Raw genomic sequence first — 16,085 nt, 5'->3', positions numbered from 1 at the left:
TGCACACTTCTTCAGATACACTGAAACAGAAGTCACCAGACCCTTATAGAGAGAGAGAGCGCATCTGAAGAAGTGTGCATGCACATGAAAGCTCATACCAAGAACAAACTTAGCTGGTCTTTAAGGTGCTGCTGGAAGGAATTTTTTTATTGTGTTCCGACTACGGCAGACCAACACAGCTACCTACCTGTGACTTCCCCCCTGCAGTTCATCCAGCTGACCTTTGACTCCTGGACCATTCAGCTTGTCCCAGACTACTCCTCTGGTTTCTGTCGAAGGCTCCCAAATCAGATTCGGGTTTGGGCAGAGTGGTTTAGCTTTCCCTTCAGAATTCGTCAGCACCCTTTGGGATGTGTTGCTTGGGGGGGGGGGCAGTGGCAGGAAGCACTGATGAAAATAGGAATGCATATGCTAATGAGTCAGGGCAGGGAGAGGTGATGCCTGGAAGGACCACAGAGTTCTCCTGTTTGAATGCAGCTAGTAAACACTTCGCAGTACCTGTTGAGATGCTCGACATTTGTGGCACTAAAGTCACTTGGAAGGGTAGCAGTTTCTTTCGCTCCCTCTCCCTGCTCCCTCCACAGTTCCTTCCACCCTGAGGCCCGTGGCTGGAGATCCCTAGCAGAGACCCAGCTGTTGCTGCCATAATACCTCCCGGCCCCCTCCTCTTTTCCAAATAAGTTCTCATTATCCACAGATGAGCCCCTCTCTCCAAATCCAAGGCCAAATTGCTCATTGTCCCTGAACTGTCAGGGATTCTAGAAAGCCCTTCAAAGCTGGGTGATGTCTCTGTCTGGGAATTATATTTCCCAGTGCCCTCATTTTTTAAATGAGGAGAAAACACACACACACACTAATCTCCATTACCAAGCCATCTATGCAAACAAGCTCCAAAGAGGGAGGGGGAGAGGTATTTTGTCTTTCATACAGATGCAGAAGTGCTTTTCTCTAGCTAGGAGGGCAAAGTCCAGGGCCTTGATGTCCCAGCAAGCCTTCCAAAGCTCTGTGCTGTGGTTTGAGTGTTTAATGCAGAATAAAATTACAACGCATGCCAAGGGCTGTCCTTTTTTAAAAGAAAAGCAGCCAGCAGAGCCAGCCCTTCCATTGGGAGGTTGAGTGAGGTGGCTGCCTCTGGCGGCAGATGTTGATGGAAAGCAGCGATGTGTTGGCAAATAGAGTTGCTTGTGCCCCCAGAGCCAGCCCTCCGCCCTCTGAGGTGCAGTGGGGAGAGTGCTGCCCGGTCATAAACGTTGAAGCAAGAGTCAGTGGTCAGTCTAGTTAGCTGCTGAAGGGGAAAACCTTTGCCTCCAGCAGGAAAATATGTCTTGGGCCAGCCCAAATCACAGTCCATAACAAAACCCTGCTGGAAAAACGTTTGTGCTATTTTTATGAATTGTCTTCAGGTTGTGAGTTTGTGGGGAGCTTTTTGGTTCTGTTATCTTAGAACCTCTCCCAGTTCTTTCAGTGTTTGTCAAAGGAAAGCAGACGTTCTTGTTTTACCTGTAAGAGAGAACCAAGAGCACATGCACGCAGGGTGTGGGTGTTGATTATGGGGCCTGGTGGTTGCACATTCCAGTCTCCCATAAACCGCCGTTCCAGAACGGGAGTCTCTCTTCCGCACCACACTAAAAAATACATGCTTGCATCAGGACGCCTCATAAATGGCAGGACTTTTCAGAATGGCTGCAGCTTCACAGATCAGCAGCAAATCAATCTGAAACAAAAACAAAAAACCAGGCAGCCGGTATTCTGCCTGACCAAATAGTTCCACTGGGAGGATCAGCATCAGTTTAATGATATTTGTTGTGTGCTCTACACTCGACTGAGCAGCAACGGAGAGACGGGGAGAGATGTTCCAGGGCAGAACAACCTGAGTTTGGTTTCCTTTGGGTGAGAAAAAGCCAGAGGGAAAGACTGTGCGCTGGAGAAAGGAGTCTTGGGTTGCCTGCCAGCCTTAAACTGACCTCAGCAAACACTTTGGGCTCATCTAGATTTTTGTTTGCCCTGCTGCTTTCCAGGGGGAAAACCCACTCCTTACTGCTGAATTGAAGCAAACATTGATTGGGTTTTCTCCTGATTGATGCTTGCTCCGATTTAGCTCTAAACAGTGGGTTTTCCAGGAGAAATTGTTGGAGCCTGTGGAAAACGTCTGGGCCCTGTGCTTTCGAGGCACGGAACAAGGGGATGTGTGGACGATCCCTTAGAAAGGCTAAAGAGAAGGAGGAATTTTATCAGAGAAAGTAAAAAGACGTGTCACCAGTTCCAGGCAAGGTCAGTTTGGAGAAGAGATGGATGACTCTCCACCCTTTCCCACCCCGGAGACGAGGCAAAAGGTTTCTGAGGATCCGAGTACATAGTGTCATCCCTGCAGTATATTGTGACTGCAGCATATTGTTTATCGCTTTCATTTTATGGATCAAAGGTCTCGTTCGATAGTAAAATTCATGTTAAATTGCTGTGTTGGGGGTTGTTTTTAAAAGTCTGGAACGGATTAATCCATTTTGCATTACTTTCTATGGGAAAGTGCACCTTGTTTTTGGAATGCTTTGGTTTTGGAACAGACTTCCGGAACGGATTAAGTTTGAGAACCAAGGGACCACTGTGCTTGATTTATTTACAAATGCAGAAGCATAATATTGAATGGGAGGCAAACATCAGGCATTCCCACCCATACAGGGCAGAGACCCCTGAACCTCACCCCACTCCAAGATGCTTCCAACTCTCCCATCCCCCCCACCCCAGGGTCATGCCTTTTGCCTGTTCCAAACTCCTGTTTCTTCAGCCACCCATGCAGCTGCCCTCTCTCCCTTGAGCTTGGGGTCTGCGCACTTGTAGGTCCTTTCTCCCCCAAACTTGGAAGGGGACGATTGGCAGCTATCTCCCAGTGGAGAAAGCATAGACCTTGAGGCTGCTAACAAACCATCTCCCTAGCAAAGGAAGGTCAGTTAAGAACATGCTAAGCCAGCTGCAACAATTGGCACACAAAGTAGAACCGTACCTGGTTTCCAGGTACGCTAGGAAAGAAGAACGAAAACACAGTATTTGATGACAGAAAGCCAGGTTCCAAGGTGGAGCACAGGAATTCATCACTGGCCATTCCAGGGCCCTTTGACTCCCTCAAGTTTTGGACTAAGGACCAGAGAAGGATCAGGGTTCAAATCCCCACTCCGTAACAAAGCTCACTGCCTCACAGGATTGTCGTGAGGTTAAAATGGGAAGGTGGAGAACCGTGTGTGCCTCCTCAAGCTTCTTGGAGGAAAGATGGGATCTAAATGAAATAACGATAATAATAAACAGCTGCGTCTGGATCTTTAACTCAGGGATGTGCAGAAGATAGATAGGGATCTACTGATGGGTCTTTGGGTGATTTGCACAAAGTCAGCAAGGGTTTCTGACTCCCAGTTGACCTCTGACCTCCCTCCCCAAATGCCGCAGAACTGAAGAAAAGCTGGGTGACCATGAGTAGATTTTAAATTTATTTTTTAACGCCGAAGGGTTGCAAAGCTCTGTTCACTTCGGCAGTCCCAACCAACTCCTAGGCTCAGGGTCCTTTCATTCAATGTGTGTGTGATTTGCACCCGGCTCCAGTTGGTAGATATCAGGCTCCTAGTGGACAGATCCTGCAGGCGTGACACCTTGCCTACCCCTTTCTATAACTCGGCCTGTTCCCCCTTCCTCAGCCCTTGCAGAGATGGCAGAATACAGCAGCCTTCTGGAGGAGCTGGCTGAGAACATCACCAACGAAGACCTGGACCAGCTGAAGTCGGCCTGCAAGGAGGACATCCCCAGCGAGAAGAACGAGGAGATCACCACCAGCAAGGACTGGTTCAGCTTCCTGGAAAAGCACAAGAAACTGGACAAAGGTGAGCAGGACCACTGGCCTTTGAGACGGCTCTGCTCTGCCCCATGGAAGGAGGCAGCACTGCTTCTGAAGGCCAATTCCTGGAAACTGCAGTAGGAAGAGGGCTCTTGCGTTCGAATCCTGCTTGTGGATTTCCCATGGGGGCATGTGGTTGGATGCTGGACTAGATGGGCTATGGGCCCAATCCAGCGGGCTCTTCTGCTGCTCTTAGGAGAAGGAGATGAGGAGGAGCAGGGGAGGAAGAGAGTGTGCTCAGCCCCCGGCCCCTTCTGCACCAGCCTATCTCTCAGGATGGGGGCCCAGGAGCCGAGGGTGGGGTGCTGGGATGCGATCTTTGCCTTTGCTGGCCCCCGCCTCTGCCTGGGAACCCAGGAGGGGGCTGGGATGAGTGAGGCCAAAGATCACCCTCTGCGTGTCCCACACATGCTGGGTGGCATCACGTGACAAATCACATGGCCCCCCTCAATGGGGGGCAAGTTGGCGCCCCCGGCTGCACCTAGCCTATACAGTCATACCTCTTTTTTTTATATATATAATTTTTTTAATTGATTTTACAAAATTTTTTAAAACAATACAAACATATAAAAAAACATACAAACACGTATAGTTTCATAACCTTTTTTTCATAAACCTTGTATACAGTCATACCTCGGGTTGAAGTAGCTTCGGGTTGAGCATTTTCAGGTTGCGCTCTGCGGTGACCCAGAAGTAACAGAGTGCGTTACTTCTGGGTTTTGCCTCTCGCGCATGCACAGACGCACAAAATGACGTCACGCGCATGTGCGGAAGTGGTGAATTGCAACCTGTGCACGTGCAGTCACGCGGACGCGGGTTGCATTTGCTTCAGGATGCGAACGGGGCTCCGGAACGGATCCCGTTCTCATCCAGAGGTACCACTGTATCTGAATCTATGGGATTAAAGTAAACACAGTGAAGAGGGACAGGAGAGAAGAATCTGTGCACCTAGTCAGGCCTACATATCAATAAGCAGCTCAGCCCTCTCTCACTGCCGCTTTCACCCTGCTTTCTTTCCAAAGGAAGAAGGCAAGAGCAGCAGAATCAAGCTGAGTGACTCAGAGCTGGCAGGCTCGGGGTTCCAGGAGGGTTGGGGAGTGGGGAGGAGCAGCCAGCCTGCCTGCCTGCTTGGCTGTGACAGCTCCAGGCAAGAGGAACGGACGGCTGGGCTCCCGGGAGAACCAGTGACTCAGCAGACAGGCATCGGCCAGGCAGGTCCGCTCAGGGTTCAAATCTCCTTCAAGGGCTTGACACTTCCAGACCAACAAAGCACTTCTGTTCTGTCCCCAGGAGGGAGGCTGGGGCAGGGAGATGAATACCTGTCGCCCGGCACCATTTGACAGGGCAAGAGCGCAGGGAGAAGGTGTGGATGCCGTGTCCTTGCAAATGGGTTGTGCGACAGAACCGGGAACCCAAACCTCCACCTCTTTCAGGGGGCTCAGTCCAACTGTCAGGCACCCATTGCAAAAATGAGTGCGTGTTTGGGAGGTGTGCGTATGGGGCTGTAGGAATGAACAGCTCTCAGAAGAGATTACACCAGGTGTCACACACACACACACACACACACACCACTCACCAACAAGGGGGGAAAACACCCTCTCATGACCCTAGAACTCATGGATGAAGCTGAACATTGGAATACTCAGGACAGATAAAAGAGAGTCTTTCGCACAGCACATAGTTAAACAAGGGAACTCACTGCTGCAGAAAGCAGGGTGGCCACCAATTTGGATGCCATTAAAAGAGGATTGGACAAATCCACATAGAATACAACTACTTATAACAACATAAAAAAAAACAGTTTTAAATCTTATGGTTTTACCTGGTTACGAACTTAATTCGTTCCAGAGGCCCATTCTTAACCTGAGGTACCACTTTAGCTAATGGGGCCTCCCACTGCCGCTGGTGCCCAATTTCTGTTCTCATCCTGAGGTAAAGTTCTTAACCCGAGGTACTACTTCTGGGTTAGCGGAGTCTGGAACCCAAAGTGTTTGTAACCTAAGGTGTTTGTAACCCGAGGTACCACTGTGACTGTGAAGAATGAAATCACACAAAAATAGTGTGAGCCCTAAAAAATGCACATCTCGGGTGTCAAAGGCCGGGGTAAAAAGTTGTGTCCTCAGCATTCATCAAAAGTAGTATGATGACAAAGAGGAGCAGAAGCTGCTCTGGGCACAGGAGGAGAAATATCCAAATATATCTAAATATCGCCCTAGCGCATTAGATGCTCTTCACAACCAGACCTGCATCCCAGCTCTCTTTTGCTCTTGCGCAGAGTTGCTGGTCTCCCCCCGCCCCCCGCACCCCCCCCCGCACCCATCCTGCCCACTTCAGCCTTCCTGGTTCTTGAGCTGAGACACCCCCAACACACACACACACACACACACACACACACACACACACACACACACAAAGGCTGAGCCCCAGCATGAGTTGCTCTTGTGGAGGAAGGCTACAGATGGTGCTGTGGAGCTGGATGATGTCATTTTGTGCTTTTTTCAAAAAATAAAGTTGTTTTCTCAGGGCAATGCAACCTGCTGTTGGTTGCTTGCTTTCCTCTCTCCTATGCACACACCTACACCTCTGCGCTGGTCTCTCTGCCCACGCACCAGCAACATCGTGAACAGACTCACACTGCTGTGCCCACGCAAGACAGCTCCGTGCCTCCAGAGAGGCTCCCAGTCGTCAGTCACACCTTCAGGAAAGCGGCACCAACACACACACACGCAGAGGGAGTTGGTATGTTACAGACACAAAGAGTCAAGTTAAATTCACACCTAGAGAATGGAACAGGTGTGGGATTCAGGTGACGATTAGCATGAAACAGTGGGCTGATTTTGACATGGTGCCATCCTAAGTGGGGGCGGCCGGGGGGGGGGAGGAGAAAGAGAGAAGTCCCTGCGCTGATTGTCTGCACTGAAATCCTGGAGGGATGCAAGAGGCAGGCCAATCCAAGCCCTTTCATCTTTGCGGGAGGGGCAAGGCAGGCGCAATTCAGCCGATTCAACAGGCAGGGCACTTACTGCTGCCTTCCTGTTTCCCCACAGCTGACCTCTTTCCCTGTGCTTATTCCCGCTTGGACTACCGCAATGCGCTTTACGTGGGGCTACCTTTGAAGGTGACCCGGAAACTGCATTTAATCCAGAATGCGGCAGCTAGACTGGTGACTGGGAGCGGCCGCCGGGACCACATAACACCAGTCCTGAAAGATCTACACTGGCTCCCAGTACGTTTCCGAGCACAATTCAAAGTGTTGGTGCTGACCTTGAAAGCCCTAAACGGCCTCAGCCCAGTATATCTGAAGGAGCGTCTCCACCCCCATCGTTCTGCTCGGATGCTGAGGTCCAGCACCAAGGGCCTTCTGGCGCTTCCCTCCCTGTGAGAAGTGAGGTTACAGGGAACCAGGCAGAGGGACTTCTTGGTGGTGGCGCCCTCCCTGTGGAACGCCCTCCCATCAGATGACAAGGAAATAAGCAGCTATCCTATTTTTAAAAGACATCTGAAGGCAGCCCTGTTCAGGGAAGTTTTTGATATTTAATGCTGTACTGTTTTTAACACTCGATTGGGAGCTGCCCAGAGTGGCTGGGGAAACTCAACCAGATGGGCGGGGTATAAATAATAAATTATTATATTATTATTATTATTCCTGCGCAGACAACCTCTCCTACATCGAGCACATCTTTGAGATCTCCCGCCGCCCTGACTTGCTCACCATGGTGGTCGAGTACCGCACCCAAGTGCTGAAGATCTCTGAGGAGGATGAAGTGGACACAAAGCTGACCCGTATTCCCAGTGCCAAGAAATACAAAGGTCTGGGGCCTCCCTGCCCAGCACCCTCATGCCCTCAGCCACCCCCTTCCCCCAAACCCCAGCAGTTGCCCCTGGCTCTCACCTCACCCCTTCTTCCTGCATGGAGACCCTGGGGCTGGGGCTGGTTGGTTGTCCATCTTTCTCTCAGCTGCTCAAGAGGCTCAGCAGGCTGGTTTTGGGGAAGTAGGAAGACTCACCTTTCTCATCCGACTTTGAGGGGAGAACTTGGTCTCCTCTCCCTTTTCCAGACCCACTTTGAACAGCTGGGGAAACCCAGCTTCAGATCTCCAGCCTGGAGAGCAGGGACGTGCCCCACATCCGCCCAAGGGCAATGGGGGGTGGACAGAGGACTCTTTTGTCCAACAACTCCATCCCCAAACCTCCCTGGCTCACAAGGGGCAAGATGCAGCCGTGGGGAAGATAAGTGGTTGGTTGTGCAGGAAGCTTTTCAAGGGCATAGTTTTTCTACTCTGAGGTTGAAGATGGGCAGCTAGGCAAAAGAAGGTCGTGCAACTGTCCCTTTCATGACTAAGGGCACCAACTGCACAGCTTTCTAACATGAGGAAGAGGATGGGAAGGGATTCAATAATTTGGGTTTGCTCTGCTCTGAGGCAGATTTATACGCAGCCCAGAAATAGTGTTCTGCAAGGCTGAGTGGCTCCCAGTTGCTAGTATGCATCGTTAGCTGAGAGGATACCTTTGAAACACGGAGTTTAATAATAGTAAAAAAGATAAGCCATGCTGTTAATAGTCACATGTATTTACGTGAACAAACAGGCCCCCCCCAAAGAGGGCTGCATGTGGGGCCCCTCGGACCCTAAGCTCTCCACTGGTTCCCTCTTTATAGGGACTGCATTTAGGTTTTCAATCTGTTGAATATCACTTGGAGACCTTCAAGTCCTAATCATAGAAATTAGACTGGGTAGTAGATTCAGGCTGCAGTTTCTTCACACAGGTCCTCACAAGCTTGTGGAACTCTCTGCCACAAGATGTGTTTCTGGCCACCAACTCAGAGCTCTTTAAAGGAGGCTTAGGTGGACTCAGACAATCCCACCAGGTGACTCCTAAGTCGTTCTCATGTTGTCTCCCTTCTTTTTCTCCCCACAGACATCATCCGACAGCCCTCCGAAGAAGAGATAATCAAACTGGCTCCGCCACCCAAAAAAGCTTAAAGTGGGGGGGGGGAGGAAGGGAGCAGCTGGGAGGAGGATGACCCCCCCACACCCCCCCTGCTCCACTGTGCCCTGACGGTTCCAGCTGCCCCTTCTGGCTACACCCTGCCCTTTCTTCTGTGACTGTCGCCTGTCTTGTGGGACTGGGGTGGGGAGCAGCCTTGGCCACTAATGGAGTCTTAATTCCAACCCCCCTCCCCAACCCCTCCTCCCCACACACATATCCCCCCCCTTGCCACTGACTGGTGTGGATGAACCCTCGGGAGGGCTGCTGGGATGGGGGGGGCAGCCAGGGGGCTGGAGGACTCTTGCTATGCAAACATGGCGCCCACCTTTCCCCAATTGCCACTCCCTCCCTTCCATGCACCCACCCACTGGGAAAGGGCAGACCCCCCCCCCAAGTTTAACACCCCAACAAAATCAAGAGCCTTGGCCTGTTGTTGTTGTTGTCCTTGTTGTTGTTAAGGAAGAGGTGAGGATGGGCAGAGGAAGTTGGATAGGGGGAGATGAGATCAGGTGGGTGGGTGTTTGGGTTTTAAGAAGCCCCCCAGGGCAGAACCAGCGCCAGGAGCTGGCATTGAGGCATCAGTTTGCAGGGGAGAGATGGGGGGGTTAGAAAGGACTGGGCAACGAGGGGCAAGTTCAGCAAGCAAGGAGGGGAAGGGAACGAGAAGGAGAAGGGTTAGGAAGAAGTCATGGCAGCTTTGCTGGGGGGCTGCAGCGGGAAAGCCTGAGGGGGCCCCTAGTTGCTTAGATGTGCTGGGGGGCCCTAGGGCCACAGAACCGGGCCCTGAAGCTCCTCCCTCCAGAATTGTCACCCCGGCTATACACCCTGCCAGTCGCCTGTGAGGCCTCGCTACCACTCTTGACCCCTCCGAAGTCAGCCAAGTACTGCAGTTAAAGATTTTGCTGACATCCCGGCTCAATGCACACACAGAACGAGCGGCGCACTGGAAATTTGCGCATCTCAGGCCACGGCAGCCACACTCCTCTTCAGCCGCGCAAACTGCCAAGACTTATTTCGGCTGAGCCAGACACCCTAAAAGGCTTTGGGGGGAACAGCTGGTTGCAGAGGCGAGCTGCGGAGGGAGGGCATTAAAATTTTCTCCCAGGGTGTTATCTCTGGGGCGGAGGGCTAGGGTGCTGGAGTCCCAGGGCAGGGGTGCTAAGTACCTGCTGAGCAGGGAGGGGGACAAGCGGAAGACAGGAGTTGGGGGGGGAATACAGCTTGAGAGAGAGAACAAAAGTTTGTGTGGAGAGAGCCGGGTTCAATTCGGGGGTCTGCTCCTTCCCTGCCAGTCTGTGCTAACCCTGGGGTGGGAGAGCAGGCCTTTCACCAGGAGGCAAGCTGGGGGGGGGGACACACACACACCAGCCCACCCCCACTGGCCTGCCAGCCTCCTTGCCTGCCCCCCCTGACTTTGTGCCTTTCCTCGGTGTTGGTCGTGCCGCTGCCGCCACCTCTCCTTCAACTTGCTCCGTGGGTGCCTCTTCCTCCCTTGTCGCCAGAGACATTGACCCCTTCCTCCTCCTCCTTCCTCAGGGGGCTGACTTGGTGCCACTTCTGCCCCGATTCAGTCCACCCCCCGCACCCCCTGCCTGCTGGCTCGCCTTGAGCGGAGGGCCATTCCCACAGGGGGCCAACCCTTAATCGCCGCGTCTTTTTCTTTGTCATGATTTCTACTCCTCAGCTCGTGGACCGCCTTGCTGTTCTGCTCAGTGGCTGCATTGTCATAGATGGGTGGGACTGGTAGGTTGGGTGGGGGCCTGGAGGTCTCCTCTTCCCCATGGGGATGGTGGGACCCTTGAGGCTTTCCCTGTGGAATTGCCTGCCTGCCTGCCTGTTGGCCCTCCACACACCCAGGAGACAGCCTGATATGGAGGGCAGACCTCTTGATGCTCCCAGGTTGCAACAGGGGCACCTCTGCAGCAACCAAGGCTACCAGCAGCCTCCCCACCTGCCCAGACCCAAGAGAGCCGGTGACACTGCTTGCATGCACTCATCCTGCATCCCTGCATACGATCATCGAGACACCCGTGTCTTAAATAAATCAGGGAAGTCCTGAGGGGCCACATTTCTGCTTACAGAGAAATACGTGTTGCCTCCCCCTGCAGCACATGCAGCCCCCTTGGGTGCTGAGCAGCTGCCGTGTGTGTGTGTGTGTGTGTGTGTGTGTGTGTGTGTGTGTAAGCAGGCTAAAATGTTTAAGGAACAAATGGGGGGGGGACAGTAATCCACATGCAGCAAGGAGGAAAGTGGGATTTGTCTGCTTCTCTCTGTCTCCCCACACAGTTTGTTTCCAGATGGAGCCAGATTAAGACAGTCTCCCTGCCTCACATGGCTGCTGGGGGTGTAGAGGAGGAGGAGGAAGGGAAGGGAAGGGGGGCCACGTGACTGTTTCTGGGCACCCAAAGCTGTGATCCTGGCTGCTGCGTTCATCTCTCTGCTGCAGCTTCCATTGCACATATATTGCCATTAAACTAACTGCACCTGTTCTGGGGTGGGGGGAGGAAAACGCTTCTCAGTTGTTGTTGTTTTTTTAAAAAAGAGATCCACCCAAACAGTGGAACTTGCATCAGACTGCAAAAGGAAATATATATATATATATATTATTTAATTAACGCTGAAAAACTGCGCTGTGCATCCTGGTGTTGTTGGCCAGGTAGTATTTCCTCCTCTTTTCTCCCTGCCCCCCCCCCACCTTAAAGCGAGACCACCTGCTTCTGCCCTTCCCCCTTGCAGGTAGTGTTGTGTTCTTTTGTGTTACGTATCAACAGGTGGGCTAGGTCTGTGTTTCTTACAAGGCATCTTGTTTAGGTCTCCCCTTCCCCACCCCCTGGCAATCCCGCTGCCTCTCTACCCACCACACACAGCCTGAGCCTTGCCTTCAATCTCTCTCTCCCCCCCCCCCCAATTCCCTGGGTCAGGATCTCGGCCGTAGTGGGTCAATCCTGCCCAACCAGATGCATTCCTGGCACAAAACTCCCTCGGTGTGTGTTGGTGTGCAATGACTGTTCAGAAGTCCAGAGAGCCGGCGGAAAGGGGGAGCAAGGTGGGGTGGGGAGGGCTCCTCTGGAGCAAGGCAAGGGGTCAGCGGCAGGAGAGAGACATGCAATGGCCCCAATTCGAGAGAGGCAGGCTGCCGTCCCTACAACCACTGCACCCCCCTGCCTGCCTTCAGTTTGGCATGGTGGGGCCTCGCCTCCAAGCTGCACCACAAAGCACCTTCTCACAAGTTGAGGTTGGCCGTGCACATCTGGACACAACTCCAAGGGCATATGGCAAACTCAGCCGGGCTCTCAGCACCGGGCTTGTTATGCTTCTGGATTGAGCCAAGCCTAGAGGAAGGGGTCAGAGCATGTGGACTCTCCTTCGCCGGAGGTTTTTAAGCGGAGGGCCATCTGTCCTGGATGCCTTCGTTGTGATTTAGATGTGGGGGCTTGGACTAGATGTTGCTTCCAATGTTGCAATTCCATGACTGTGGAAGGGGCTTCTCAGCCTCCTTGCTCTTGCAGAGGTCAACCACATTTCAAATCAAGATATATAGAGAGTCTGGGGTCCTGCGGAAAAGCTATGAGGAGCGGTAGCAGAGGGGAGTGTTCGCTCTCAGCTAAGGGGGTCAGGGACACTGGGCTGCTTGCACTTGCTTTGTGCCCTCCTAAGAGAAGCCTTTGTGTGAAGACGTGCAGAAGCGCTTCAGCAAACGCTGTTGGAGGTGCAAAAATTGCGCAGGAGGGGAAGGGGCTGCTACTGCCACCTTTGCCTTCTTTCTCTCTCCCCCCCCCCCCGACTCCTTCCAAGGTCCTACCGTAACAAAAATCAGCCCCAGGAAGCCTCTGCCTTCTCAAAGCCAAAACCTCGGCAGAAGGGTGGTCTCTGGTTCAGCTGCCCTTAAGTACCCACACCCCTAAGACACACACTTCTGATGTTTACAGCTGAACAGTTGGTGGTGGTGATGTCATTGCAAATTAGCAAATTGGCAGCGGGTAAAAATAGTGTCAAAAAAGAAACAGGGTGGTGGTTGGGGGGGGGGTGAGGCTGGAATTAAAAAGCGAACAAGCAGCTCAAAACAAAGCAAAGAACAAAGGGGCTGATTAGGAGGCAGCTCAGAATCACAGGATGCAGAAAACACTTTTTTTTGCTTAGGGGCTAAATGCCCACCACCCTTGGCATGGCCAAGTCCTTCGCCGCTCTTAAAGGGCAGCCCTTGCTTGGTCTCCGGATGAAAACGCCTCAGATATTTTGCAAGGCCAGTGACAGTGCCAGAGAGAAAGGAGGCTCTCTGCTAGGTCAGGGCTGGGGGTGGAGAGGCAGACACACACCTGTGTGGCCCTCCAGCTGTGGCTGTGCCACACACACACACACACACACACACACACACCCTGGGTCTCCAGGATGTCAGGCAGGGGAAATTCCCAGCCCTACTGGAGACAATGCTGGGGACGGAATCTGGGGCCTTCTGCAAGCCAGGCATGTGCCCTGCTGCTGAGCCAACAATGAGCAAGGCTCTGCAATGTTTAAAAGAACCTCTTCCCACAAGCCACATATATATATATACAAACACACATACACACAAAAGCAACTTTGCACATACAGTGGACGCTCGGGTTGTGAATGTGATCCATGCAGGAGGCATGTTCACAACCTGGTGTTTGCGATCCGCACTTCTGCGCACGCGCGGGTTGCGGTTTGGCGCTTCTGTCACATGTGCAAAGAGCGATTTAGCACTTCTGTGCATGCGCCGAAACCCGGAAGGAACCTGTTCCGGTACTTCTGGGTTCAGCGCAGTGCGCAACCCAAAATGGTGCAACCTGAAGCGTCTGTAACCTGAGGTATGTACTGTTAAATTAACCCCACCACAACACTTTCTTACCTCCAAGATGAGCACAAAGAGGCAATTTCCACGCAGACTGAATGTTACCAGTCAAACCAGTGTGCCACCTCTGGTGTCTTCGATTTAAAATTCCGGGACATGGTCAGGGTTTTCATTTTCTTTTAATAGTACAAACCCGCCCTCTGTATTAAGTTCAGGTGCATGAATTGTAGTCCGCTGCAGCCGGACAGAAGCTCCAGGAGCCAGAACAGGGGAAGGAAACAGCCAGGCCCCAATCCTGCCTCTCCGCCAGCTCTCTCTACTTCCTCCCTCCCCAGCTGTCCCTGACGCTCAGACCGTGCTAACTGTGTGTACATATATATTATAAATATATGTATATTAAATATAATATTGAGTGTTTAGTGTTAACTTATTCTCTCTCTCTCTTTTTTTTTTTTTTGTCAAGTGGACCAAAACAAAAAAAACAAAACCACAGCAAACAGGAACTGTAACAAAGTATTAGCTTCTAACTCAACACAATTTTTGATTAAAGAAGTGTGTTTCTTTGAACAAAACGATAAACAAGCATAACTTCAGTATAGCTGATGGGGTATTTTGTTTGCATACAATTTGGCTAAGCCAAAAATACATGGAGGAGAGACAAGGACTACCTCGAAGGGTTGTTGTGAGGATTTATTGAAAAAGGCAGTATTCTGTGTAGTCGGGATAAAAAAAGGGCCTCTCTTGGGTTCACTCAAATCAAGCGGACCTGTGGAAAATATTTGCCGCCACCCCCTGCAAGTAAATGAACTTGGCTGTGGGTGGGGGGCAGGTTGGGGTTTTTTACTCGTGGGCTGAGATGCCCCCTGAGCCTTGTTTGCACCATCCTCTGCTATGGATTCCTTCCTTGAAGGTTTTTAAAGAGAGGCTGGATGGCCACCTGCCAGGGATTCTTCGCCTCTGATTCCTGCATTGCAGGGGGCTAGTCGAGATGGCCATTGGGGTCTCTCCCACTACACTCTGCAAATGAACAGCTTTTCCTTTCCTTTGCCAGTCTTCCTCACCCACAGCCAGATAGCCTGCCCCCTTCCCCGTGGCAACTCCACCCTCCATCACTGTAGCCACACTGGCGAGAAAAAAATCTGTTCCAGGCAAACTCCAGCCCTCCAGATGTTAGGGACTACAATTCCCATCATCCCTAGCTAACAGGACCGGCCGCCAGGGATGATGGGAATTGTAGTGCCAAACATCTGGAGGGCCGGAGTTTGCCTATGCCTAGGCTAAACACTGCCAGCTTCAATAAATGAAAAATGTACGTTAAAATTGGGGAAAGCCAGTACTCCCAGGATGGCCAATGACAAGGAAGTGAGCCAGGGGTGCTAAATAAATGCCGCCAGAGTGTTGCGGGTTAAGTGTTCCCAATGAAATGGGGGGGGGGGATGCAGGGTTCACTTCCACTGCACTGGATTGGGGCCGTTGTCCAGATTCAGAAAAACCACTGAAGCAGCGAGTGTCTTTTAACGGTCGAGTGGAAGTGATGGATGGCAGTCTTTCTGCCCAGCAGAAGGGAAGTTAAAAAGGGAGTCGCTCTCAAGGAGAGCCCAAGTCCTGTATTGATGGGGGGGGGGGTCTGGATTCGGCCGCCTGCAGCCCACCCGCCCGCTCTCCAATTCCATGTTTCCAAGTCAACACGAGGGGTCAGGGGTCTCCACAGCCCCCACCACCCCAAGCTCCTGAGCTGTGCCCAAATTGGTGCCCCTTCCCCCAAAGTGGATTGCTGACTTGCACTGTTCATTCCTACCTTCTCCTGTAAGTGGCGATGTTCTCCGCAACTTTTTTTTTAAAAAGGAAAATGTTTCTTTAATCAAAACTTGTCATAACTGCAAAGTTAATTTTTTAAGGGTTTTTGTTTTGTTTTTTTTAGAGTAAAGGAAATAAAAGCTCCTGCTTTGATTACTCTCCCCTGATCCCCACCCTCGAATTTTCTCTCCAAAATGTAATGAGAGTCATTGTGCTAATCATGGAAATAAAAGTCAAAGGTATTGTGTACGTGATGACTGTGTTTTCTTTAAAAAAAAACCTTCTCCCCTCTCAGTTAAGCAGGAGGAGAGGGAGACAAGGGGAGCGAGGGGCCCCTTGCAGCCAAACAGCACGGAAGCCCCCCCCCCCCAAGTTCCTGGGTGTTTGGTGCAAGTAAGCTAAGCTCCCCCCCCTCCAATACTCAAACTGGAAGAGGAGGAAGACAATGCCAGGCAGCTGGCAGGCCCTAGGAGGGGGGTGTTTGTGTGTAGGAAGAGCCATTCTCACAACCAAAAGGGCCACCTCACCATCTGTAAAGATAACTTTGGGGGGGGGGTTGAGGGCTGCATCTGTTGGATGGCTGCCTGCCAGGGAAGCTTCAGCTGTGATCGT

General features: G+C 51.8%; 2 protein-coding genes across 2 annotated transcripts in view; both read left to right on the top strand.

Annotated features, from left to right (window-relative positions):
• Window positions 1–4,516, top strand: part of LOC308575124 (uncharacterized protein) — a 467,635-nt gene extending 463,119 nt beyond the window's left edge. The window contains exon 7 of the mRNA XM_081173646.1: window positions 4,504–4,516. The gene's annotated coding sequence lies outside the window, so the exon portion shown is untranslated. The remainder of the gene's footprint in view (window positions 1–4,503) is intronic.
• Window positions 1–15,722, top strand: part of PEA15 (proliferation and apoptosis adaptor protein 15) — a 58,117-nt gene extending 42,395 nt beyond the window's left edge. The window contains exons 2-4 of the mRNA XM_081173925.1: window positions 3,690–3,863; window positions 7,532–7,687; window positions 8,795–15,722. Coding sequence (XP_081030051.1) covers window positions 3,692–3,863; window positions 7,532–7,687; window positions 8,795–8,859 — 393 coding nt within the window. The 5' untranslated portion in view covers window positions 3,690–3,691 and the 3' untranslated portion in view covers window positions 8,860–15,722. The remainder of the gene's footprint in view (window positions 1–3,689; window positions 3,864–7,531; window positions 7,688–8,794) is intronic.
• Window positions 15,723–16,085: the final 363 nt, after the last annotated feature.

The sequence above is a fragment of the Podarcis bocagei genome, assembly GCF_964188305.1.
Source record: "Podarcis bocagei genome assembly, chromosome: 16".
Lineage (NCBI taxonomy): Eukaryota > Metazoa > Chordata > Lepidosauria > Squamata > Lacertidae > Podarcis > Podarcis bocagei.
The sequence above is the reverse complement of the archived record's forward strand: the minus strand, read 5'-3'. Positions and strand labels throughout refer to the sequence as shown.